Source organism: Caretta caretta, chromosome 3, assembly GCF_965140235.1.
Source record: "Caretta caretta isolate rCarCar2 chromosome 3, rCarCar1.hap1, whole genome shotgun sequence".
Taxonomy (NCBI): Eukaryota; Metazoa; Chordata; order Testudines; family Cheloniidae; genus Caretta; species Caretta caretta.
The window spans coordinates 201188622-201215856 of NC_134208.1; the positions used below are offsets into that span (position 1 = coordinate 201188622).

General features: G+C 41.6%; 2 protein-coding genes across 8 annotated transcripts in view; one reads left to right on the plus strand and one right to left on the minus strand.

The window, feature by feature from the left end:
* SLX4IP (SLX4 interacting protein) overlaps positions 1-20081 on the minus strand; it is a 124603-nt gene extending 104522 nt beyond the window's left edge. For 2 of the 7 annotated variants that reach the window (XM_048842589.2, XM_048842594.2), the window contains exons 1-2: positions 19981-20081; positions 9156-9205 (exon numbers count right to left, since the gene is read on the minus strand). In XM_048842589.2, the coding sequence (XP_048698546.2) occupies positions 9156-9182 (27 nt within the window). In that variant the 5' untranslated portion in view covers positions 9183-9205; positions 19981-20081. Of the gene's footprint in view, positions 1-9155; positions 9206-15262; positions 15464-19937; positions 19957-19980 lie in introns of those variants that run through there. The other 5 variants (XM_048842593.2, XM_048842592.2, XM_048842591.2 and 2 more) reach the window with 4 other exon arrangements.
* A 125-nt stretch (positions 20082-20206) lies between these two features.
* LOC142071657 (uncharacterized) lies at positions 20207-24666 on the plus strand. Its single transcript, XM_075127242.1, has 2 exons — positions 20207-20332; positions 24463-24666. Exons 1-2 carry the CDS (start codon positions 20276-20278, stop codon positions 24664-24666), a joined length of 261 nt encoding a protein of 86 aa, XP_074983343.1. The 5' UTR covers positions 20207-20275.
* Positions 24667-27235: the final 2569 nt, after the last annotated feature.

Sequence of the window (27235 nt, forward strand, 5' to 3'; positions counted from 1 at the left end):
AGTTCCTCCCCTAGAATCTGCCTTTGGTTTCCATATGAAAGTTAGATCTTGTTTATAACTGATTTGGAGTTACCATTCCTAGAGAGGGATAGGGAGCGCGAACACTGACAGACCTTGAACTTACCTTAATAATAAAAAAAAACTCAAAAATAACTAAGGCTAACAAGCCAAACTGAATAAGGCTGGTGACAGAACAATTTTACAAAAAGAAAAGGAGTACTTGTGGCACCTTAGAGACTAACCAATTTATTTGAGCATGAGCTTTCGTGAGCTACAGCTCACTTCATCAGATACTGAGCTGTAGCTCACGAAAGCTCATGCTCAAATAAATTGGTTAGTCTCTAAGGTGCCACAAGTATTCCTTTTCTTTTTGCAAATACAGACTAACACGGCTGTTCCTCTGAAACAGAACAATTTTATAAATCCTTAGAGTTAGGCTATATTCTATTGCCAATATACTCTTCCAGGCCCTGATCCCAAACTCATTGATTACAATGGGGTTGGGTCAGGTCCACAGAAAGAGCCATTATGTTTCATTATCATCACTCAGCTCAAAAGTATTACTTAATCTGAAAAGGCTACAAATGTGATTTCTTCAAGTTTCACATTTTTAGTTCCTTAAACTACTTTTAAAACTTTAACTGGAAGTTATAGTTTTTGCCAATCACACTGTTGTGGCTTGATTGAGCAGCTGTCAACTGTTAAAGAATAAGTGCAGCGTCATCCCGGACAGAGTAAGAGCAACTGTGGAAAATGAAACATTTATATGGACACTAAAGTTTCTGAAGCCATGGCAATGCATCTATTTTCATCAGCTGACCATTAGTCATCATTTTATCAGCAGGTTAGAAGGGTTTTCACAATAGTCAAGAATCATCAAACATCATGGATTACAATGAATGCAGAAAATACACAATGTGTCTTTCTCTGCTCTACTGTTATTTAAGGAAACGTTAGCATGCTCAGTCAAAAAGAATATTTGCAGAGTCACAGCTGACTGGTAAATATTGTAGTATGCATGAGACACTCACTTTTTATTGGAGAACTGAAATTGAATAACCTATTTTTTGTCCACACAGCTTAAAAGAATAGAACAATTTTAAGGAAATTGTGGACTACTGAATTTTGTCTTTTAGTTTATCCTGCATACACTCTTTTGTCACATCTCTTCCTCATTTCACTCTCCTTCTATCATAATGTCCCAACACACTGAACACTCAGACAACAGGGATAATACTGAATCTTCACCCACCAGAATCAATTTACATAGCACATGATGGGAGAGGAAAACATAATTCAGAAACCTCACTTTCTAGGTATAAAAGTAAATTTAATTATTTAAATTACTGAAAACAGAAGGCTAAACGAGTTGTACCAGCAGCCCTTTACTCTGTACCACATCAAGTGACTGCCAGGAAAGTTCTCTCATATTATTGGCATGTACCCCAGCTTCTTCCTACCCTTTTCCCTCAAGGTTCCTCTGTTATCACCCTTAATCTCATTGATCTCCATCATTCCTCCCTCCTTTCCCCAGGCCTGATCCACAGCTTTTTCAAGTCTGAGGAGATCTGCCCAGAGATTTCAGAGGGGTTCAGATCAGGCTATCCATTCACTCCTTTCCTGATTAATGTTCTTCTTCTATTCTTTTTCCCATTCCCTTATTTACTCACCTCTTTTGCCATTCCATATCCTGCCACTCCTGCCCCCATAAATATAAAAGAGAAATTGCACAGTAAGAAAAAAAAAACAATAAAAGCAATTAATAAATGTGCCCATCACCCCTGACAACTTTGTTTTTATGTTGTTTCCATTTCTCCAACCCTTCACGCTCTTTAAAATCTAAAAAACCAGGTGACAGATGAAGGAAAAAAAACACATTTTACTATGTTTACATAGTGTCAAGCAAAATGGGGCTTCAATCCTGATGGCAGTATTGCTGTGATACTAATTAGCATTATTATTATTATTATTAGACCACCACCACCCAAAGCTGTACATTGTACTGGTTTTGTATAATGCAGTTGAAATAGACATATCATAGAATCATAGAATATCAGGGTTGGAAGGGACCTCAGGAGGTCATCTACTCCAACCCCCTGCTCAAAGCAGGACAAATCCCCAATTAAATCATCCCAGCCAGGGCTTTGTCAAGCCTGACCTTAAAAACTTCTAAGGAAGGAGATTCTACCACCTCCCTAGGTAACGCATTCCAGTGTTTCACCACCCTGCTAGTGAAGAAGTTTTTCCTAATATCCAACCTAAACCTCCCCCACTGCAATTTGAGACCATTACTCCTTGTCCTGTCCTCTTCTACCACTGAGAATAGTCTAGAACCATCCTCTCTGGAACCACCTCTAAAGTAGTTGAAAGCAGCTATTAAATCCCCTCTCATTCTTCTCTTCTGCAGACTAAACAATCCCAGTTCCCTCAGCCTCTCCTCATAACTCATGTGTTCCAGACCCCTAATCATTTTTGTTGCCCTTCGCTGGACTCTCTCCAATTTATCCACATCCTTCTTGTAGTGTGGGGCCCAAAACTGGACACAGTACTCCAGATGAGGCCACACCAATGTCGAATAGAGGGGGACGATCACGTCCCTCGATCTGCTCGCTATGCCCCTACTTATACATCCCAAAATGCCATTGGCCTTCTTGGCAACAAGGGCACACTGCTGACTCATATCCAGCTTCTCGTCCACTGTCACCCCTAGGTCCTTTTCCGCAGAACTTCTGCCTAGCCATTCGGTCCCTAGTCTGTAGCTGTGCATTGGGTTCTTCCGTCCTAAGTGCAGGACCCTGCACTTATCCTTATTGAACCTCATCAGATTTCTTTTGGCCCAATCCTCCAATTTGTCTAGGTCCCTCTGTATCCTATCCCTGCCCTCCAGCGTATCTACCACTCCTCCCAGTTTAGTATCATCCGCAAATTTGCTGAGAGTGCAATCCACACCATCCTCCAGATCATTTATGAAGATATTGAACAAAACCGGCCCCAGGACCGACCCCTGGGGCACTCCACTTGACACCGGCTGCCAACTAGACATGGAGCCATTGATCACTACCCGTTGAGCCCGACAATCTAGCCAACTTTCTACCCACCTTATAGTGCATTCATCCAGCCCATACTTCTTTAACTTGTTGACAAGAATACTGTGGGAGACCGTGTCAAAAGCTTTGCTAAAGTCAAGAAACAATACATCCACTGCTTTTCCTTCATCCACAGAACCAGTAATCTCATCATAGAAAGCGATTAGATTAGTCAGGCATGACCTTCCCTTGGTGAATCCATGCTGACTGTTCCTGATCACTTTCCTCTCATGTTAGTGCTTCAGGATTGATTCCTTGAGGACCTGCTCCATGATTTTTCCGGGGACTGAGGTGAGGCTGACTGGCCTGTAGTTCCCAGGATCCTCCTTCTTCCCTTTTTTAAAGATTGGCACTACATTAGCCTTTTTCCAGTCATCCGGGACTTCCCCCGTTGGCCACGAGTTTTCAAAGATAATGGCCAATGGCTCTGCAATCACAGCCGCCAATTCCTTCAGCACTCTCGGATGCAACTCGTCCGGCCCCATGGATTTGTGCACATCCAGCTTTTCTAAATAGTCCCTAACCACCTCTTTCTGCACAGAGGGCTGGCCATCTACTCCCCATGTTGTGATGCCCAGCGCAGCAGTCTGGGAGCTGACCTTGTTCGTGAAGACAGAGGCAAAAAAAGCATTGAGCACATTAGCTTTTTCCACATCCTCTGTCACTAGGTTGCCTCCCTCATTCAGTAAGGGGCCCACACTTTCCTTGGCTTTCTTCTTGTTGCCAACATACCTGAAGAAACCCTTCTTGTTACTCTTGACATCTCTTGCTAGCTGCAGCTCCAGGTGCGATTTGGCCCTCCTGATTTCATTCCTACATGCCCGAGCAATATTTTTATACTCTTCCCTGGTCATATGTCCAACCTTCCACTTCTTGTGAGCTTCTTTTTTATGTTTAAGATCCGCTGGGATTTCACCGTTAAGCCAAGCTGGTCGCCTGCCATATTTACTATTCTTTCGACTCATCGGGATGGTTTGTCCCTGTAACCTCAACAGGGATTCCTTGAAATACAGCCAGCTCTCCTGGACTCCTTTCCCCTTCATGTTAGTCCCCCAGGGGATCCTACCCATCCGTTCCCTGAGGGAGTCGAGGTCTGCTTTCCTGAAGTCCAGGGTCCGTATCCTGCTGCTTACCTTTCTTCCCTGTGTCAGTTCAAATACTATTTATTTTAGGTACTTACATGGCCCTTATGAAAAGAATTCCATCCCTGGGAACCCAGCATTTTGAGTGGGTAGTATAGCCCTTGAAGTAAGTGGGTCAAAAAACATACTAAATTATCGGGCCTCCTTCTATATCAGGAAAATTCATTCAGCAGCCTCTAAAAACAATTCACAGAACTCTGGCATCTTACTTTTAAGATTAAATTGAATTCTTACATACTGTTTTTTAATATTAAAAAATAGTTTAATTCTTTTGAAAATGTTTTGCCAGAGTATCCCTACTAATATAACCTATTTGATTTCACATATAAAATAGCCTTTATAGTCATACTAAGAAGAAGCAGAAAAATACATTCACTATAATTATTTAAGGTAAGCCATCCCTCTAGAGAGCTGGTTTTCCAAGCTAAGTGATATGTCAAAAGATATGCACAATATATAATGTAGGAAAAACATTCAGCTGCAAGAACCCGATACAAAACCGTTGATCTGTCATGACAGATTTTTATGAAAATCTCTTTTGTTTACTCTATAAAAGCAGTATCTTGGAAAATAGCAATCTTTTACATAAAGTATTTTTTACCCTTGCTCTCCCTACACCTTACAAACAGTACATTCATATACATATGGATTTAACTACTCAGAAGAGTAGTAAAATGCACAGCCCATTCCCCATGGTCCTAAAACAAAGACCTAGCCACTATCCTATCAACAACAGATTAAAAATCTAACTATACTTTATATTTTAAACCGAACTATTTACTGGAAAAGATAGGTCAAGCCTTGTTTTCCACTACAAGGATAGTACTGATCGGCTATCTCAGGCCAGTGAAACTTACAAAATCATTAACCTCAGTAGCTATCCAAGTAAGCAAGACAATCAGCTTTAAGAGTCAGCCACAGGATCACCACTCGATACACAAGTTATTGTCAATACCCTGGAAAAGGTCTATGGCAGCTAAGCAATCAGAGAGCAAAGAAATGAGGAGAGACACATAAAAATGAAATATTAATTTTATTAATGGTTTTCTAAAAGTAAGTTACCCTGCCCCAATATTACAAATGAAACCACAATGAATCCACACCAAAATAAAGTGTCCAATTCTGTATTCTCAGGCCCAACCAGGTCTCAGTGGCAACTCGCACATATCTGGGGGCAGAATTTTGTTCTAAAATCACATGCTATTGTTATTATGGTATAGGTCAATACTCGTATACAGTCTGACAAAAAAAACCCATTTCTCTCAGTATATCTATTCAGTCCTTTTCCACCCTGATAAAAAGATTAAAACTTTTTAGTATATTTCCCTTAATGGAATGCTTTAAGAAGTGTAAAAATGTTCAACAGGAAAACTTTTAACAATGTTTGATGGTTATATTTAAACTAAAAGATACCAAGGGTTCTCTCTGCATTTATTTATTAAGCAATGGCTGTGTGTTTGGTCCCGTACAAAACAGAGGTAAGACATGTTCCCTGCCTCAAGGAGTTTGCAACCTATAGACCTTAGCCCTCAACAGCTCTCAGTGACAACAATGAGAAATGTGGGGAGCTGACCACTTCTGAAAATCTAGCCCAAAATGTACTGGCTGACCAGTGGAACATTTTAACAGCAATTATTCTAATCTCAGATATGTGGCAGTAAAGGTCCACAAATCTGAGTTAGAACAGAGCCCTTAATGTGTAAATGCAAGGAAGTCCAAAGTGAAAAAAAACCATCTCAGAGAAGAGATTTATTATTTTAGCATATTTTCACTAAAGCTTAAGAGTTACCAACTCAGATGTACTCTTTTTGAAAGGCATGACAGATCAACATATTATAAATAGTATATGAGGTTGATTTATATTATGGCTACATGGCTTACTATATTTAGTTGAGTAGTTTGGCATGGGTAGATGCAAATTACATAATTTCAGGAGAATTCTCCTTTTTAACCTTTCATCAACTTTAAACAAAAGCCCAGTGGTATTTTTTCTCAAATCTATATACAGTTCATGATTTTGCTTTAAGCCTGCCCAATTAAGGTTAAGATTTGCTTACTTATAATAGCACTAATATATTTTAGCAGCATAGACACACACAGACTTTATCCTAATTAAGTTCATATGCCTCATTTTTTAGTTTTTTTGATTCTACCATATAGCACACCATGAAGCAAGGAGGTATCAGTATTGCTTAAAACTGAAAATATCTGCTCAAATTACTATTCATTAAATGTTAGCTGTCGCATATCACAATATACTATGATTTCCAGCCAATTGGCAACTGAAATATGTGCATTTAGGACTTAACTGTAGTTTTTGTAATAAACGTATAAAAGCGATTTTACTGCATCAATTAACTTCATTTCATTTGCTTTTAAGAATCTCCCACAAAAAGGCTTATGCTCTTCTTTCAAATGTGGACCAACTACTCCCTCTGCTGAAAATAATCTAACATTACACAGCAGAAAGATGTTAAAAGATCCTATGAGAGCCCTCTGGTAGAATACATGTATCTTCATATAAAGTAAAGCTATTAAATATATTGTATGTGTTTTCTCTTTTTAAAACACATTTGAAACTATGAAGACAAAAATGAAAGATGGGATAATAAGCTGTATATTCCAGATTCTGACCACCACTTATAATGTTGAGGTGTTTCCCTCCCATTTCTACATACTACTCATGGGAAGACAAGCCCAAATATGTATATTTCAATTGTATGCAATATTTATTGCAATAGTGGCACAATATTTCTATTATTTATTACTTTAAATTGTATTACAAGCCTCAACAGAGTAAGAACATGCTATCTTATATTGCCTCTCCGTGTAGTGGAGCAGAAGCAATTTCTGGTCCTTAATGGGGAGCCTTTTAAAGAAAAACCTTCTCCAGAAAGTGGAATATAAAGGAGAGAGGGAGCAATCATATTTATATTCACTGGAGAACATATCTTTTGGTAAGCAAAAACCCATAAATGGAAATCTACGCCCAGTAAATAAATAAGCCTGACAAAGTGATCCTTCAGGTTTCAATTAATAGGAAATTGCTTCTACAGCTATCAACCTGGAAAAACTTCATGGACACAAAAAATATTAAACTAATTTATATTCCTATTCAGCATTCTGTATACACCAGAAATTTGCCTTTGCTTCTCCAACATTACAAAGAGAAATAGAAGTAAGTATCCCAAACCTATAGCATTCCGTGGCTGATGTGACTGGTACCTGACTCATACAGTAGCAATATGAAACACCTGTATGAGAAACCATCAGTTTGCTCAGCTGAGCTCTCATGATGTCATTGACAATAGTGTGACTGCCAAAGTAAATGGCTGGATAGAGCTGCAGTGTCTGTGGCAATCCACACCACATTGCTGATCAGAGACCAAAGATCTCAAGACTCTATCCAGCACAAACACGCCAGCTCAACCCAGCCGATTACCTTGGCAATGGCACTAGTGTTGATGACACCAGGACTCAGCCGATCAAATAACAGGATTCCCGTAGGGCTCCTGTTGCTATTTTTCTACCAGTAGAACACCAGTGATGTATACTCAGGATCTCAGCCACAGAGTGCTATAAATGTGAAACATTAATCCTATCTTCCCTTGTAATGATGGAGAAGAAGATGCAAATTTCTGGCATATATAGTTGTCCTTGACCAAGACATGGGACTGTATGTACAGTCAAGTTAGAGATGATATGAGGAGGAAAATGCTAAAAAGCTCATTGCATGACTTATGATTCTCTTTCCCTTGTGGTACAGCCTTGACTACATACCATGGAGGACTAACCAGATGGTCTCTTTGTTAAATAGGTTAGCTTGCCATGAAACCAGGATATGGCAGCTTAGATGACTGCCATATCTGGATGATCATGAATATTTTCTAACAACCCTCCAAAAAGTAAAGCTACCTATCCACAAAGGACAAACATAAGTTCTCCTATGAAGAAAAATCTTGGAGAACACCCCACCCAAGATCAACACGCTGTTCTAATCACATGAAATTATAGGCAAAGTCTAAATTACTGTTTGCATTTCTCCATTTAGGATAACGGAGAAGAAGGTCTGGAAGCAGAAGCAGATAATCAGATCGAGTGATTTTTTTACATACCCATTGCTTTGAGTTGAAATAGTTTGCAGGTGGGCAGAACTATACAATGCTAGTTTACATGGTACCTCAATAAAGACAGTGCTAATCTTTAAATATTTAGATATTATATAATGAAACCATATATAAACAAACTATATATATATATACACATATATAAATAAACACATAAATAAATAAATAAAAAAGCATACATATATGCTCTTGTGATTTATTTTACAGTTAATATTTTACAGTGTGGTAATAAAAACAATTAACACCTGGAAAGAGCTACAGAAGAAGAGGGAAAAAATAGGAATTGTGGAAAAAAAAAACAAGAAGCAGTGACTGACCACAAAGAAAGTTTAACAATATGATTACCTGCAAAAAAACAACAAAAGTCTTAGATGATCTGATGAGGGAGTTACTTGGTTAATTTTCAATATTAGTCAGAGAGAAGTGATTCCTATTTTTAATCCAGATAGTTAAGACTATTACACCTGCAATTCATGCAGTTTTCTGACTCACTAACTATGAACTATAAAGTGACTAGCTTTAAATTACACAAGCATAGTTTTTTAAATTTCATTTGAAAGGACAAAACCTCCAACAGAGGTACTCTGCCAAGGTCCAGTGGTGTACATGGTATACCAATTGCATTTTTATTGTCATGAATATAGTCTCCATTTTGTAAGTGCGAATACCAAGGGACAAAATGTGCTATGCTGGCCTGATACTTTATCATTAATTTAAATACAGCTATATATAGTGTAGCCATATATTAAAGATTACCGTGGTAATATTGGTTATTATGAAAGATTTGAAGCTCTGCTTACCTTAATAACAAACTTGCTGGATGCCATGATTATCAGTTCAAACAGAGCCCCTAAAATATCAAAAAGAAGTTACAAATAAAGATCTGCACTAGAAAAAAAGAATACCAGATCTTTATACAAACAATTTTAGGTCCACTATGGGTTTATTCCACGCTCATGTTGCTTTACATATTGTAGACTCTCCTCCCATTGAAATCAAAGGAAAAACTCTTACTCTACTTTAACAATATCAATCTAGCTACCTACCTTTGGTACTTTTATGGCCCCCGCTACCATAATATCTCACTATGTTTAATGTATTTATCATCACAACACCTCTGTGAGTAGGGCAATACTATCCATCCTGATTTTACAAATGGGAAAGAGGCATAGATAGACCAGTCTATAGTCACACAGGAAATTCTTGTGGAACAGGACATGGAAGCCAGGCCTCCCAAATCTTGGGCAAGTGCTACCACTGGACCGTCCCCAGACCCACCCAACCTCCCCCCGACCCTTTTCTTTTTCCTTAGGCCTGCCCTACCAGCTTCTTTTCTCTACCAGCAATTCTTATTCCTTTAGTACTTGCACCCTAAAAATTACATCCATCACCACCACCTGTTCTATGAAAATCGAAATGTTGGCCTTTCTCTCTACAGAAAACCCTGGTGAAGCAGTTTAGGAGACCTTCAGTGATTCACAATTCTCACTTCCTGAGTGCTCTAGTGAAAATCCCAGAAACATAGCCCTATCCAAGGACACATCCTACAGGAGAAATTCCTTTGCACAGCAAACTAGTTTTCTTCAAAAAGAGAAATATAAACTGAAGAGGAGAGAGGATATCACCTGCTCTAATGAGTTGTCTCCTCAACCCTGTGTCATGGTCAGATGATGGTTTTGGATATCTTTTTCCTCTCTCCCCTCACAACCTTTCATTAAAAAGGAGTCTGTGGCCCAGTAAGTCCCTTTCTCCTCTACCTGGATGATAACTCCATTCCTGCCAGTCAGAGGGACCCTATGACAGCTTGTATATCTCCTATTGTGCTCCATGTGCGAGGAGTCTCTTGTAGTGATGACACATCCCATTGCAGTGATGTCCTAACTGGGTCCCTTCAGAACTACACCATGGTATGGGATTCTGGGAAATAAATCCTAGTTTTGTACCTGCACTTGAGTCAATCAGGTGCATAGGAGGTTAGTTAGGATCAGAAATTTAAAATGGGGTAGAGTTCTTTTCAGGAAAGAACTGACAAGTGTTTGCTGACCAAAAGCCAGGACTGGAAGCTCTAATTGACAAAAAAGCTGCCTTGTCTATATTGTTTTGTTTAGATTTTAGACTATTAAAATGGATTTAGGGAATGTGGCCAAAGATATTGCCGGCGAGCATTATTTTGATTGGTCTATAGGAAAAATTGTAAATAAACCCGAAACCCTAAAATGGGTTCTGCTGCTTAATTTGGGAGCCCTGCTGAGGTTCTGTCCAGCTGCATGGACTCTGGCCCTGCTCACAGATCCGTATGAATTTGGATTATAACCTCTATCCAATTATATACTAGCTGAGAGACATTCATCAGTTTATTGTTGTTTGCAGTGTTGTTGTAGCTGTGTCAGTCACAGGATATTAGAGAGACAAGGTGTATTTCACTGTGATACTCCGAGTTGGTTTGCAGACCTGAAGAACTCTGTATAAGCTGGAAAATTTGTCTCTCTCACCAACAGAAACTGGTCCAATAGAAGATATTACCTCACCCATCTTGTCTCTCTATTTATCAGTTTAGGAAGAATTCACCCCCGTGTTAGAAGCTGAACACATTTTCCCTTTATCTTATTTGAACTCTTTGGCACTATGGTCTGACAGCAGGTCAAACGGATTTTACAGTCTCTTTAGCTAGTGTCCTGGGTAAAGGTATGCTGGAAGACTCAGACCTCTGAAAATAAAATGGTCACTGCTCACTTTCAGAAGCCATTCACACCTGAAGATGTTTGTATCATAGCTAAAATTTTGCCCCTCAACAATGACATAAAAGAATACCTAACTTTTCATTCAGATCCTGTGCAGTTGCAGGGCCTGGAAGGTTTGATTATACTTGTTCCAATGGTCACAAAAGTAACTTTTGCCTTAACTGTGCCCATAGTAAGTCTCAGATCCTGAAATTTACAAAATTAGCTCCAAAAGGTAATACTGAGAAGTCAAAAATACTAAAATGTTCTGATTTAAAAGGACACTGCCAACTCAAATTTTGCCCTCAAATTAAATTTTGTAACAAGAACAAAAATCACACGCTTTTACAAACTCTGAAGGCCAAAAGAAAGACTTAAATTATGATGCTAAATTCCAATAGCAACCATTTGAAATAACCATTCCCACGCAGTATTTGCACCCCAAACATTGCACCTCTGCATCTGCAATTGCAAATGACAATATTCAAAAGCAAAAGTGACTGGGTCAACAATTCAATATTCTTGCCCAAGGAAATTTCTTATTGACACGTCAGTGATTTTCTTGCACAATGAAAACAGAATTAGGCCCATAAATGAATTTAATTATTCAAGCTGAAAGAAATTCTAACAGTAAACAAAGGATCGTAAATAGTGAAAAGTAAATTAGGTTTTCAATATTGTTTGTTTTACTTAGGTAAGGATAATTTAAATTGAGAGCCCCTTTAAAAGTAACTGTTGAAAATTAAATGTAACTACCAACAAAACCAACACTTGCATTATACTTAGAAGTGGAAGAATGGACTATTGGAGTGATGGGGCTCTTGTACTGTATTCTATCTGTATATAGCTGAGTGTTTCACTAGCGAGCAAGCAGACAAAATTCTTTAATAAAAATCTACTCACAGACAGAAAAGCAAGATGCAGGTCATGATGCTGTGTTACAAGAAAGGGCCACAGTGGTCATGCTTTCTCCATAATGTGGGTAGACACACATCCTCACATAAAATCGCCACTCTCATAACATTTCTGCTTTTCTGGCAGAGTTCATCCTATCCAAATCATTGGTAGGGTTCAGCAGATTTCCCACACCACGAACTGGGGAGGAGGTTCTGCTACCCTTCCAGCAAGTAGCATGTTACTCCCACTGAGTACCCCCCTACAATGGAGCCAATCATGAAGTAAAGTGCTACTCGGCATAAGTAAGGGTAATAGAATCTAGCTGTCTTTTTGGTGGTATCCAGAGCCAGATTTAGAAACCACTGAGCCTTTACTGACAACTATTTAAATGATATAAAATGTGGTTCTGACTAACAGTTCTTGAAACAGCAGCTGCTAATCTAGGTCAGAATTGAAGGTGAAGGAAAAAGGCACTGACATGAGAAACAAGTCAGAAACCCAGCTTTCAAATTTTGCATACTGTTAGTGTATATCTCTGGGACTCACAGGACACCGTACTTTAAAAAGCTCTTCAGACCAGCAAAAAATACAGGCCAAGTAACAGAAAGGCCAGGACACTTTCAGCATCCCACAAACCATGGCCAATATAACCCTGGGCATACATTATATTATTTTAGATCTTCGTTTTTCACCATAAGGCTCTTGTGAGTCTGAGTCTGAGACATGTAAACATTCTCTAATAAAGGGTCATCAGCAAGAGCTTGTTTAATGATCCACCAATTAATAAATAAAATAGGAATGACAGTAGGGGGGGAACAATAGGTAAGAGTTCAACGTCACAAGATAGATTGTCACAGCAGGGGTTATCCAAACAGCTTGAATCATGACTAAAGATTGCTTAATCACTAAAATCCCCATGCAGCATAGGGGAACATGGGCTTATAGGGTCACTTCCGCTACTCTGAAAGGCACCATCAAGAGTCCTCTTAGCTATGTGGATTACTTAGCAAACCTGTGGATTACTTTGGGTGACCAGTACCCCTGGACACACAAAGTATAAGGCTGGGAACATAGGCATGCCAAGAAGTGTGTTCAATGCTGCTCAGCAAATATGGTGCTTCTAAGCACCTCTACTCTCAAAAGCACTGAGGCTTAAAAGACCACCCATGGTGCTACAGCTGGGTGAACTGTATTTGGAGAGCTGATGCTTCAATATTACTTCCTAATGTACAGCTGCCCAGGAAGAGGTGGGAACTACCACAAAATATGGCAGAGCATCTTTCCATCAAACGCTCATTGCATTACAGACATCCCAAGAATCAGAGAGAGGCAGACTCTTATCTGACTCCCCCAGGCTGCATCTTGGTGGTGATGCTTGCATGAGAGGTCAGGTGCATAGAGGCTGCAGCTATCAGGCCCTGCTACAAAAAGATTGGAGGTGTGCCTTCTATCATCCAAAAATATTCTGGTGTCAGAAAGCCGCATTAGTCTCACAGCGTTTCACACAGAACATTACCACAGAGACAAATTCCCTCATAGCATGCAAAATACATCAGTGGATTGAAAAAGAAATGCGAGAAAATTCATAAGACATCCAGCAAATTAATTTACAATCACGTGCGTTGAGGTTCAAGGATGCCCTAATTTGTACAAAATCCCACTCTCTTCCTGCTCAGACAGATAGAAGAGAGTTTGAAGACAGAACTAACATAAATGACTCCGAAGGAGAACTTAGAAAAAAATAAATCAGCTAAAAGATTAAAAATATTACTTCTGCATGAGCAGTCAGAAACAGCCACTCATCTGTCAGGGCGAAAAAGGAATCAACAACTGAAATATGAGAGGATGCTGAGCTACCTTACCCAGCAGTGGTGAATTGTTCCACCCAGTATAGGCAGAAAGGGGCCAGCAATACTTAAGACACATAGCTTTGGGAGTTCCCAGGCTAAATAAAACACAAGAGGGTGGGATCTAGTACAACTGGTACCCTTTGGAGTGAAAAGTGTGCTTCCGGGAAAGAGTGTACATGACATGCCACCAGCCTGTCTTAGGGTGACCAGATGTCCCGATTTTATAGGAACAGTCCTGATATTCAGGGCTTTGTTTTATATAGGCTCCAATTACCCCCCACACTGTCCCGATTTTTCACGCTGGCTGTCTGGTCACCCTAACATGTCTAGACCATAAACTCATCTATGTGCATAAATAAAAGCCTGTAGATATTATTCAGGTGATTAGAAAACCAATCCCTCGCTCCCTCACAAAAAAGCCCACTTTTATTTATAGAAGTACATTTTAAAAAAAAGAAAAGGGATCAGTTTTGTATAACTACTGAGGGTGACGTAGTTAGGCCTCCAACTCAACTGAAACAGAACTGTTAGAAGCAAAGAAAGTTTCAGGAGCAGAAGAGCCTCCTTCACACATGATGACATGCAGAGTGAAAAGGAGAGCTGGTCTATTTCCAGCAAACAATCTGGCTATTTTAAGCTAATGTGGTCCAGCAAATAGGGCCTTAGACAGGGAATCAGGAGACCTGGATTCCATTATGCCAATGCCCTACTGTGTGACCATGGGCATGTCACTTCAGACCTCTGTTTCTCCTCCTGCCATCTGTCTGTCTTTTTAGATTATAAGATCTTCACAATAGGGACTGCCTCTTACTATGTATATGTACAGTGCTTAGCACAATGTTGCCCCAGTGTCATTTGGAGCCTTTGTACTGTAAAACAAATGATAGCTTATTTGTTCATTAATTATCCACACATACTTCTTTTTTTACAAATCTGTGTAAAAGGATTACTTGCACAAACTACAACTTTGCTTCATATATTTACAATTAATATATTCGTTTCATGAGTCTGGTCACTAAATTCACATACTATTGTCTATGTTACTTGGCTGTTTGACTCCCAAACCTACAGAGTGGACACAATCAGTGCAAGTACTCATGTGTACATACATGCATTGGTATTTGCATACAAATATGTATTAATTCAAACATTTGCCATGCTTTTCCTTTTTGCAAACATTATTGTAAATACCAGACTTGTAAATAAAGAGGAACAGGAATACCAGTGAAACAAACATGAGGTTTTCATTCAAGTGGATATTTGAAGAACTTTTTGGAAATATTTATCCAATTCTAGCAAAAAAGTCCATCTGAAACATACAGTGAGACAGGTTCTTTACCACTAAAACTCTTTACCTGGAGGTTAACTGGATAAGAGCTTTAGAAACTGTAAATAGAAAGACTTGGGCATCAAAATCAATTGACAGCACCTGACACAAACCTGCAACACTATGCAGTCCCACCACTCTGTGCTTGTTTCCCGGGCCCAGAATTGGCGTTCCATGGCATGAGCCTGCCCCAGTAACACCATGATCTCCAAATTGCTGGGGACTATGGTTTTAGAGAAATCTGTGTTCATATCCTCATCACCGCACTGCCGTCGCCTCCTCGCCTGGTTTTTCAGGTGCTGAGTCTGCATAAACTGCACAATAATGCGCGAGGTGTTTACAATGGTCATAACTGCTGCGGTGAGCTGAACGGGCTCCATGCTTGCCGTGCTATGGCGTCTGCTCGGGCAATCCAGGGAAAAGGGCGTGAAATGATTGTCTGCTGTTGCTTTCACAGAGGGAGGGAGGGTTAACTGATGACATTTACCCATAACCACCTGCGACAAATTTTTGGCCCCATCAGACATTGGGAGCTCAGCCCAGAATTCCAATGGGCAGCGGGGACTGCAGAAACTGTGGGATAGCTACCCACAGTGCACCGCTGTGTTGGAATGTCGACACTTGCCATGGTACTGTGGACGCACACCGCCGAATTAATGTGCTTAGTGTGGACGCATGCACTCAACTGTATACAGTCTGTTCCCAAAAATCAACTTCTGTAAAGTCAGAGTACTTTCGTAGTGTAGACATGGCCTGAGAGAGGTACAGTTAGGGCAAAATCCACCAAGATTAATAATTGAGTTAATCTCAATAGCCCACCCACCTGTTACAGACAAGCTGTCAAACACTGTTCCAAAAGAAGAATCAAAGTTAGATGAACATGTGGAATACAGAAAAATATATAAAGAGCAAATTAGCCACACAGTACTTGAAATTAAATTTGTCATCTATGTATTCACACTACAAGGATGTAGTATGGAAGAGGACCATGGGGCCAGATTCTCAAAGGTATTTAGGTGCCTAAAGATCTTCATCCCAAGGGAATTAGGCACCTAGGCACTTCTGAAAATCCCAGTAGGCACCTATCTGCATCAGATGACCTAGAGCAGTGTTTCTCAAACTAGGGCTGCTGCTTGTTCAGGGAAAGCCCCTGGTGGGCTGGGCCGGTTTATTTAACTGCCACGGCCGCAGGTTCGGGCGATCGAGGCTCTCACTGGCCGCAGTTTGCTGCTTCAGGCCAATGGGGGCCGCGGGAAGTGGCACGGGCCGAGGGATGTGCTGGCCGCCCTTCCTGCAGCCCCCATTGGCCTGGAGCAGCGAACTGCGACCAGTGGGAGCCGCGATCAGCCGAACTTGCGGTCGTGGCAGTTAAATAAACCGTCCCAGCCCACCAGGGGCTTTTCCTGAACAAGCAGCGGCCCTAGTTTGAGAACCACTGACCTAGAGCTTGATCAAAGCCCAATGAAATCAGTGAAGGCTCCCATTGACTTCAGTGGCTTTGAATCAGGCCCTCAGTGTAATACAGGCATTGAAATTCTCCAATTTGTCCACACCTTTCCTGAAATGTGGCACCCAGAACTGGACACAATACTCCAACTGAGGCCTAATCAGTGTGGAGTAGAGAGGAAGAATTACTTCTCATGTCTTGCTTACAACACTCCAACTAATACATCCCAGAATGATGTTTGCTTTTTTTGCAAGTTACTTTTTTCACACTGTTGACTGTTCAGCTCTGCCTGTGGACACTAGCGTAGACTCATTTTAGAAGGGCTCACCTTCTTGTCATCTACCCAGGCTCTGGATTTTTCAAAACCATAGCTTCCAATCCACTCTGACCAGGATTAAACACAGTGATAAAAATGCTAAAGTCTTGTCCATATTACAGCTACTACTAATGGAGTTACAACTGCTGGGAATTACTGGTCTGAAAAAGAACCTAGAGTAAACATGTTATAGTGTGGGTGTCAGTTAAACTTATATTTTGATGTGTTATTAAATGTTAACTGTGTAAAGTGGGAACAACGCAGTTTGGAGGGTAAATGCCAATGGGGCAGGCAGCAGCGGGGGTGGTGAGAGTTGGGGAAAATGCGAAGTGGGCAGGCAGCACGAGGGGTGGCAAATTTTGGAGTGAATGCAAAGGGGCGGCTGGCAGCACTGGCAGTGGTGAGGTTTGGGGAGTGAATGCAAAGAGCATGGTGAGCACCAGCAATGAGGACTGGTTTGGGGTGAATGCAACGGTGGCAGGCAGGTAGCACTGGGGGTGGGGCGGTTTGGGAGAGTGAATGCAAAGGGAACAGACAGCACTGGGGGTGGGGCAGTTGATGGGGTGAATACAAAAGGGATGTGGAGATTTGGGATGAAGGAAAAGGGGGAGGCAGCACTAGGCACGGGGCAGTTTGGGGGTGAATGCAAAGGGGGCATGGAGATTTGGAATGAATGAAAAGGGGGCAGACAGCACTAGGAGGGTGGAGAAGTTGGGGGAGGGAAGGTGAATGCAAAGGCGGAAGGGATGATGGAGGGGGTGAATGCAAAGGGCACAGGCATAAGAACATAAGAATGGCCATACTCGGTCACCAGTATCCTGTCTTCAGACAGTCACCAATACCAGGTGCTTATGAAGGAATGAACAGAATAGGCAATTATCTAGTGATCCACTCCCTGTTGTTCAGTCCAAACTTCTGGCAACCCGAAGCTAGGGGCACCCAGACCATGGGGTTGCATCCCCGAAATCTTAGCTTATAGCCGTTGATGGACCTATTCTCCATGAATTTATCTAATTCTTTTTTGAACCCAGTTAATAGTTTTGGCCTTCTCAACATCCCCTGGTAATGAGTTCCACAGGTTGTCTATGCACTGTGAGAAGAAGTACTTCCTTTTGTTTTAAACCTTCTACTATTAATTTAATTGGCTGACCCCTGGTTCTTGTGTTATGTGAAGGAACAAGACTTCCTTATTCACGTTCTTCACACCATTCATGATTTTACAGCCCTTTATAACCCTCCTGCCTCCCCATCATCTCTTTTCCAAGCTGAAAAGTCCTAGTGTTTATAATCTTGATTCATGGAAGCTGTTCCATACCCTTAATCATTTTTATTGCCCTTCTCGGTACCTTTTCCAATTTTAATATATCTTTTTTGAGAAGCGACAACCAGAACTGAACGCAGTACTCCATCTGAGGGCAAGCCATGGATTTATAAAGTGGCACTGTGATATTTACTGTCTTATTATCTATCCCTTTCCTAATGGTTCCTAACATTGTTAGCTTTTTCCCACTGCACATTGAGCGGATGTTTCCACAGAACTATCAACAATGACTGAAAGGTCTCTTTCTTGAGTGCTAACAGCTAATTTAGAAAAAAAGAAAAGGAGGACTTGTGGCACCTTAGAGACTAACAAATTTATTTGAGCATAAGCTTTCGTGAGCTACAGCTCACTTCATCGGACTTCTTTTTGCGGATACAGACTAACACGGCTGCTACTCTGAAACCAGCTAATTCAGAACCCATCATTTTGTATGGACAGTTAGGATTATGTTTTCCAATGTGCATTACTTTGCATTTATCAACATTGAATTTTATCTGCCATTTTGTTGCCTAGTCTCCCAGTTTTGTGAGACCCCTTTGTAACTCCTCACAGTCTGCTTTGGACTTAACTATCCTGATATTGTCTGCAAATCTTGCCACCTTAGTGTTTACCACTTTTTCCTGATCATTTATGAATATGTTGAACAGCACTGGCCCCAGCACAGATCCCTGGGGGACCTTGCTATTTACCTTTCTCTGCACTGTGAAAACCGACTATTTACTCGTACCCTTTGTTGCCTGTCTTTTAACCAGTTACCAATCCATGAGAAGGCCCCCCTCTTAGCCCATGACTGTTTGCTTTGCATCCAAACCTTTTGGTGAGGGACCTTGTTAACAGGACCCGCTCTAGGCATCAGCAAAGCAAGCATGTGCTTGGGGCGGCACAATTCCAGGGGCAGCATTCCAGCCATCCTTTTTTTTTCCCTTGGGCAGTTGCACTCTTGGAGCTTGGGGCGGCAAAAAACCTAGAGCCGGCCCTGCTTGTCAAAGGTTTTCTGAAAGTCCAAGTACATAATATCCACTAGATCCCCCTTGTCCACCTTTGTTAATCCCCCTCACAGAATTCTGATAGATTCGGAAGGCCCTCTTTACAAAAGCCATGTTGACTCTTCCCCCAACAAATCGTGTTCATCTATGCGTCTGATCATTGTAATTCAGACAGCACTGGGGGTGGGTTGGTTTGGGGGTGAATGCAAAGGGAGCAGGGAAGTTTGCGGGTGGGGGAATACAAAGGGGACAGGCAACACTAGCAGTGGGCTGGTTTGGGGGTGAATGCAAAGGGAGCAGGGAAGTTTGCGGGTGGGGGAATACAAAGGAGACAGGCAACACTAGCAGTGGGCTGGTTTGGGGGTGAATGCAAAGGGAGCAGAGACAGGTTTGGGGGGTGTATGCGACGGAGGCAAGCAGCCCTAGCAGTGGGGGCAGTTTGCAGGGTGAATGCCAAGGGGACAGACAGCACGGGGGGGTGGCAGTTTGGAAGGGGGGAGTGAATGCAAAGGGCTCGGCGCCCAGAGGTGAGGGATTGGCCATTCACTGCAGGGGGCAGGACTGAGCCAAGCAGTGGCAACGGCTGGGTGCGCAGAATGGACGAGAGCTAGAGGCGTGTGGGGGGGGGGGTCATCGGGGGCTGGGGCCCCTGGCGGTGCGCGGGGGAGGGGTGTTTATTGGGGGAGTAGATTATATTGCCGTAGAAACAGGGCCATACCCGCCCGAGCTAAACGGGTTCGGGGGGGGGGGGAGATACTCACGCTCCAGCCCCTCCCCACACCGCGCGTGTCGCTCTCGGTCGCCTCCACCGGCTTCTCTGCCCCTATCCAAAATGGCCGCTCGATGGAGCCTCTCTGCCCCAATCCAATATGGCGTCTCCTGGCCTCAATCCAAAATGGCGACCAAAGAACCCCATGCCTTTATTACACTTGGAATGGCAACCGCGCACAGACATCCGGGTATTTCCCGGAGTGTCCCTCCGGTGTCACATGACCCGGGGACGTCCAACGGAAGCGAGGAGATTCGAATTAACCCAATTAAATCGATTGGAAAGGGATGAGGAGGCTTTGGGACGATAATTCCCCCTCACGGGAGAAACGAATTACAAAAAGCGTATGTAATTGGCCTTCCTCCGACCTTTAGGGTTTGGCTACATAGGTGCCTATGCAGATGCCTGAGGGATCTGACGACATGTTTTAAACAATTCCCGTTGTCCGGGCATTTTCCTGAGTAGGAATAATTTTGAAATGCCCGTTAGGCTATTTCCGGGAGGAGAGTAGTTCCGGGTGGTTAGACAGGCGTTTGGCCAGGCTACCACCTCTCCCTAGCACAGGGCCTGCACCGGCTTCTCGGACGGTCCCTGACCCTGTGTTTCTCGCGCGCGCGCGGCAGGCGTTGGCTGCTGCCGGTTGGTCGCCCCTGAGGGGGAGTTGGCGGGTGGTGTGCGAGTGGAGGTGAGGAGGATGCGGAGGGGGGCCCGAGTGGGGCTGATGCCTCCTGGGAGTGGGTAGAGGGAACCCGGCTGAGGGTTACAGCGAGGCGGCTGGTTCTCTTCCTCGCCCCGGCCCCCGCCTTGATTTGTTCGTAGGGGGCGGGCAGTGATTGTTCTCTGGGGTCACATCCTGCCCCTGTGAAGTCAATGGGAGCGGGCCCCAAGCCTGCCATTCACGGGGCGGGGGGGTCACCAGCGCCTCTGCTCTGACCCCCCGTGTGTCACGGGCCGCCCGCTGAACCTGACACGGGACTAGGCCATTAGGGGCCATGGGCAGAGAATAGGAGGGACAAGGCTCACCAGTGTCCCAACACCCCCGCCCCCATGGCAGGGAACTGATTCAGTCACGTGCACAGATGATACTGGCAAATGACCTACATGTGCTGCAGAGAAAGGCAGAAAAGCCCCAAGGTCCCTGCCAGTCTGACCTGGGGGGGGATTCCTTTCTGACCCTCATAGTTGATCGGGAGCCCGTCAGCAAGAGCCAGCCAGGCAAGCACTTGGGAATGAGAGAAAACCTGGAGCCCCCTCAGAGCCCCAGTGATGTCCCAGTCCTAGGAGCCACCCACCTGTAGGACTGTATGGCCTCTATTACTGCAGTATGTGCAATATCCTATCAGGGTTTTTTTTGTTTCCTTTCCCACACCTGAGCTGCAGTCCCTAGACAGTGGGTTACAGAGGACCTGTGTGCCTGAGGCCAAAATCCAACCTAGGTCTCCTGAATCCCAGTCCAATGCCTTTTGCAAACCACTAGATTGTAACCTCCCTTGGGATTCAAAAAAAGGCAGTCGGGTCACTAGGCACTGAAAGTTTTATTACAATCTAAAGCAAAGAAAATCTTGCATGCACACCACCACTCATATGCCCACTAGTGTCAAGTAGTCTGTGGCAAGCTGCCAAAACACACAGTCAAGAAGGGTTGCTAAACTGCACAGATTTAGAAACACTGCCCTTCCTTCCACTCCCTGTCTTTTTGAGTTTACAGCAGCATTTCCCACATTAGTAGACCTGGCTGATTTTTATCATGTTTTGAAATGTTATGGAGGAGGGGGAATTGAGAAATTGTTGGATTATTTTTAATCAGTTCTAGTCATGGTGATGGTAATGTTTAGCTCTCATGTGGTGCTTGTCGTGTATAGATTTCAAAGTGTTTTACAGAGGAGGTGTTTATCAGCACCAGATCCTTCTACCACATAGACATACGTATAGTGTTAGGAAGACTAACTATATACCTGAGCAATTCTCAGAGCCCGTCATAATGCAATCTGTGTCTTAGAACAGCTCTACACTATAAAACTTTTGCCTATATAGCAATGTTGATTAGGGGTGTATTTTAGTGTGTGTGACATTTCTGTAGTTGCAAAAGTCCTGCAGTAGATGCAGTTATAGCAGCATAAAAGTGCCTTAGGACTGTATAGCTTGCCAAATTGTATAAACTGTATTGGCAAAGTACTTCTTTCCTGCATCTACCCAAGGAGGGTTTGCAGCAATAACTATTCCAGCAGACCTTTTCAAATGCAGATCTGGCCTTGGAGTGTTTCAAGGTATTTGAAAATATTAGGACATTGTGGGGGAAAGATCTGACTAGTTCTAGGGGTCAGGCTTATTTTACAACAACCCATCAAACCTCTTTCTACTCCAGAAGAGTTGCTGCTTACCTCTCCCCCTACTTTCTTTCTACCCTCCACTCAACCTCCCCCCCCCCCCAAAAAAAACACCACACCCAGAATAGTGGGTTAAAAAGTAAAAACACCAGGGCCCCTATAATTTTTGTTTTCAGGTTCCTGTCTAATAATCATTATCTTGTACAATATATATTCCTGGGGGAATTCTGTGCCAAAAAAATTAAAAATTCTGTGCACAATATTTTAAAATTCTGCATATTTTATTTGTCAAAATAACAATATAATCATGCCAGTTTCAATTATTTTGGTAATTTATTTCAAAATACCTCTTGGCAACTATATCTGTAACAATAAAGACAACAAAAAAGATTCAGGAAATGTTTTTTGATGAATAAATTCCTTACTAGACATATTAATACTGAACTCTGAGTAATAATTCATTTAAACTACAATACAGAAACTTATTTCCCACACCCCTCAGAAGCAGTGCAAAGGTTTGGGGGAGTTTTAGGAGTAACCGAGGAGCTGGGGGAGAGGGGAGTAATTGCTGGGAAGGAGCCTGGTATGAACTTGGAGAGTTGTTGGGTGTGGGTGGGAGAAGTATGGAACAGGCTTTTTGGGGGTGAGAAGGGATTGCTAGGGAGCCTCCACCATGCACACCCTAGCATGCTCTCATTCAGTCAGGCATATCTGCCCTTGTTCCCCTGTGGCCCTGCAACCCTTCCCCCATCCCTATGAGTCCTTGCACCCTCACTCAGCCACACCCTCCCCATGTGCCCCTGCACCTTCCTTCCTCTGTGTCCTTGCACCCCCACTCCCATTCAGCCCCTGCCCCAATCAGTCCCCCCCAGACCTTTTGAACCCCAGTCTGTGACCCCATAGCAGCCCCATGTGCCCCATGCTGTCTGTCCCCCATATCCCATGCCTCCTGACCTGGCCCCATAGGCAGGGCGCTGTGAGGAATGCAGCCTCTTTCTCTTTCCTGTCCTCAGCTGGGGCTACTTGCGCTGGGAGTGGCTGCTCTGTTCTGGTGCAACAGCGGCCCCTGATGGGTGAAAGGAGTAACTTCAGCACCTTTCTGACAGAATGTATTTTTTGCGGGGAAAAAATTCTGCGTGACACATGAATTCTGTGTGTCTGCAGTGGTGCAGAATTCCCCCAGAAGTAAATGTAGCACAAGAAGCTTATTACTGAAAAATAATGAGACCCCGACTAAGAGCTTAAAATCTGGGTTTGGGAGACCTGGATTTTATTTCCAACTGCCACTGAGGTGCAGTGACACTTGCGGGAAGTCACTTAGGATGTGTCTTCACTGCAAAGAAAACCCAAAACCCATAGCAGCCAGTCCTGGAGTGTGAATCAAGTGATTTGGGTTCACACTATGGAGGTAAAAATAGCTATGTAGACATTCCCACCGAGGCCCTGAGACCCATCCCCTTCACCAGGTTTCAGAGCCCAAGCGGGAATGTGTACACAACTATTTTGTACCCACATAGCATGAGCCCAAGTCAGTTGACCCAGCCTCTGAGAGTGAATGCTGTTGGGTTTGAGATTTTTGTTTTGTTTTGTTTTTTTTATAGTGTAGACATACCTTTAGTATCTGTTACCATGATCTTGCAACACTCACATGGGTGTGTATGTGTTTGCAGAATTGGGGCTGATGTGCCTCAGTTTCTTCCTTTGTAAAACCTTTGAAAAGCGCTTTGAGATTTATGAATGATAAGTGCAAAGTCTTATGATCCTTGCAGATCTTATACTGTTGTATACCCTTTCAGTCTTCTTTGAAAAAGAAAAAAGTTTTACACACAAAATTGGTATAGTTAAAGCAGCACAACCCCAACAAAATGGAAGTAATTATCCAGTATAGCTTATAACTGCATGGGAAACGAGTACAGCAATTAGCATTTCTTTTTAGGTATCTGAACTGAGGTTATTTTTAAAGACAATTTTAAAGTTCACTAAGCAAGGCTTCCTTCTGTCACTTTTTGTTCTTAATCATTTGGCATGCTGCAATATAATTAAAAATGTTAACATTCAGGTTTGGCTGTACTGTGCTATTATAGTGGTTGGGGAGAAATATTTATTGGAACATGTTTAAAATAAAATGATCAACTGTCTTTACATAGGTAGATGCCAGTATGGGCCTTAAAACCATCTGGAAGAACTACAAAGTTTTGATTGTTATGGGAGCTAGCCTTGGGCTGATACACTGGGGGTGGTTTAACATCAAGTCCAATTCTATTTTCCAAACAAAAAGAGAGGACTATGCACCAGAACCTGGCATTGTGACATATGTGATGCAACATGAAAGTCAAAAAAAAGGAAAATAACAGTAGTACTATATATAAAAGGTAAGTTCCCTACCTAGCCAGACTGAAATATTTAATGTAGTATATAATTCATATGATAATCACATTTCTAACAATTATAATCTTGTTATAGATTACCTTCTAGCCTTTTCTTTCTGTTTAATTTTTCAGAAAGTGAGTTAACCCTACCGTTAAGTACTGAATACACCACATAGCAGGAGTTAGAAGGCAATTCAGTACATAAATTACTCTTTTCCTTTTTCTTGTGTATAGCTCCCATTCTGCTATTACACTCGAAAATCCATCAGTCTGTGTTTTCAAAACTGCAGCTAAATCCTGCTAGACTATGGAATTAGCCTATAAGTGTTCAGCTAAGTGACTTTTATTATATGGCTTCAAGTTATTTTATTATTATCTTAAAAAGGCTTTTAAAGTCCATCTAATAAACGTGTGCAAGTCCAAGAGGGTCAACTCTACCAACAAACATGGCTCAGTGACAGTTGTAGCTTCATAAAATAATGCGTTCTGCAAGTTACAGTAGAATAGAGCTAGCCATTAGTACTTTGGAGGAAAATGAAAACCAAACAAATATGTTTAGAAAAACTTGTGCAGGAGATGTCTAGATAATATAGTTATGTTATATAAATGCATAGGTAGGTATAGATACTATTGTTTTTAAGGACTTTTGGCATATAACTAAAGCACTTCATTGTTTTTGAAAAACTATGTAAGTCACTAACTATAAACCTAGATATATAGGGTAAAATCCTGGTTTAAATGAAGTTAATCGTAAAACTCCCATTGACTACAATGAGGCCAGGATTCCCCACTCATAGAATCAGTCCTTTCCCACTCCAGAATAGTATTTAAATTCTTACGAAGTAGGAATAAGTGAGATATACTATTAAAGAAATAACATTATCAGTGTTGTTAGCTTAGGGATAATTAAATGTTTTCAAATGAATGTATCACTTAATCTCAATTCACAGCACAGTATATTTAAAATCCTTATATTTAACATCTTGTGCAACAATTTAATTACATAATTTTAGTCTGAATTATTTTTATTACTAGCTTGGTATTTTGTTTTCCACCAGTTTGATGTGATTTAAGGATTTAAACATGTCTTGAACAAGGTTTCAGAAGTGTAAGCCACTGAGTGATAAAATGGTGGATGATTACAATAGCTCAAAGAATATTAATTTTAAATTTAAAAATAACACCTTTAAATTTTGAAGTATTTAGAAGTGAGCGGAGAAAAGTGTGTAAATTTAAACATGTCAAGGTGTCACAGGGCTACAAGTTAAAGGGCCATTCTATGCCCCCGACCCCCATAAAAAAGGGAATGAGTTCCTAGACTTCTGAACACAAGAAAACATTTTGTTTTGAAGTGATTGCACATTTAGGGAGGTTGGTATTAATGTACTAGCTTCTTACCTGTATAGATCTAAAGTAAAATGAGGTTATCAAAATCAATATAGACTCATATTTTAGCACAATCTGTTACAGTTGGTAAGGGCCTGCTCTTTGAAGACTTGGGTAAAATGGGATGGATATTACAAGTCATCATTGAAGAGGTTAACTGGCAGAAATGCATAAGTGTTTGAGCAGTGCCTTCCTGCACTATATTTAACTGTAGCAGGTTTTCTCATCTCAGTTAAAAAGTAGGGCTTTCGATTAATTGACGTTAACTCATGCGATTAACTCAAAAAAATTAATCGCCGTTTTAATTGCACAGTTAAACAATAGAATACCAGTTGAAATTTATTAAATATTTTGGATGTTTTTCTGCATTTTCATATATATTGTGTTCTGTGTTGTAACTGAAATCAAAGTGTATATTATTATTATTATAAATATTTGCACTGTAAAAATCATAAACAAAAAATAATATTTTTAATTCACCTCGTACAAGTACTGTAGAGCAGTCTCTTTGTCGTGAGTGCAACTTACAAAAGTAGATTTTTTTTGTTACATAACTGCACTCAAAAACAAAACAATGTAAAACTTCAGAGCCTACAAGTCCACTCAGTCCTACTTCTTGTTCAGCCAATCTCTAAGACAAACAAGTTTGTTTACATTTACAGGAGATAATGCTGCCGTCTTTGTATTTACAGTGTCACCAGAAAGTGAGATCTGGCATTGCAAGGTATTTACGTGCCAGATATGCTAAATATTTATATGCCCCTTCATGCTTCGGCCACCATTGCAGAGGACATGCTTCCATGTTGATGACACTTATTACAAAAATAATGTATTAATTAAATTGGAGGAGAATTGTGTGTCCCCTGCTCTGTTTTACCCGCATTGTGCCATATATTTCATGTTATAGCAGTCTTGGATGATGACCCAGCACATGTTGACAGCCCTATTAAAACGTAGTACAGTTAAGTGTTTGCGTGTGCATGCATGCACACTGTGTTTGGGGAAGAATAAAGGTGCCAAATTAGTGGTCTTGCCTTAAATCAATGCTGATTTGCTCAGTTATTGATTATTAACATAGATACAATCTGATTTCTCATAAGAGACAGTTGTAGTCACTATACAATATATTGTCTAAAAGGTTATACTAATATCCTGTTATTTCTTT

Excerpts from the sequence above, each read along its gene's own strand:
- LOC142071657 (XM_075127242.1), top strand. The coding sequence starts at position 20,276 with ATGAGGAGGCTTTGGGACGATAATTCCCCCTCACGGGAGAAACGAATT. Across the intron at positions 20,333-24,462 it reads AGAAACGAATTACAAAAAGC|GTAGATGCCAGTATGGGCCT; the intron begins GTATGTAATTGG and ends GTCTTTACATAG.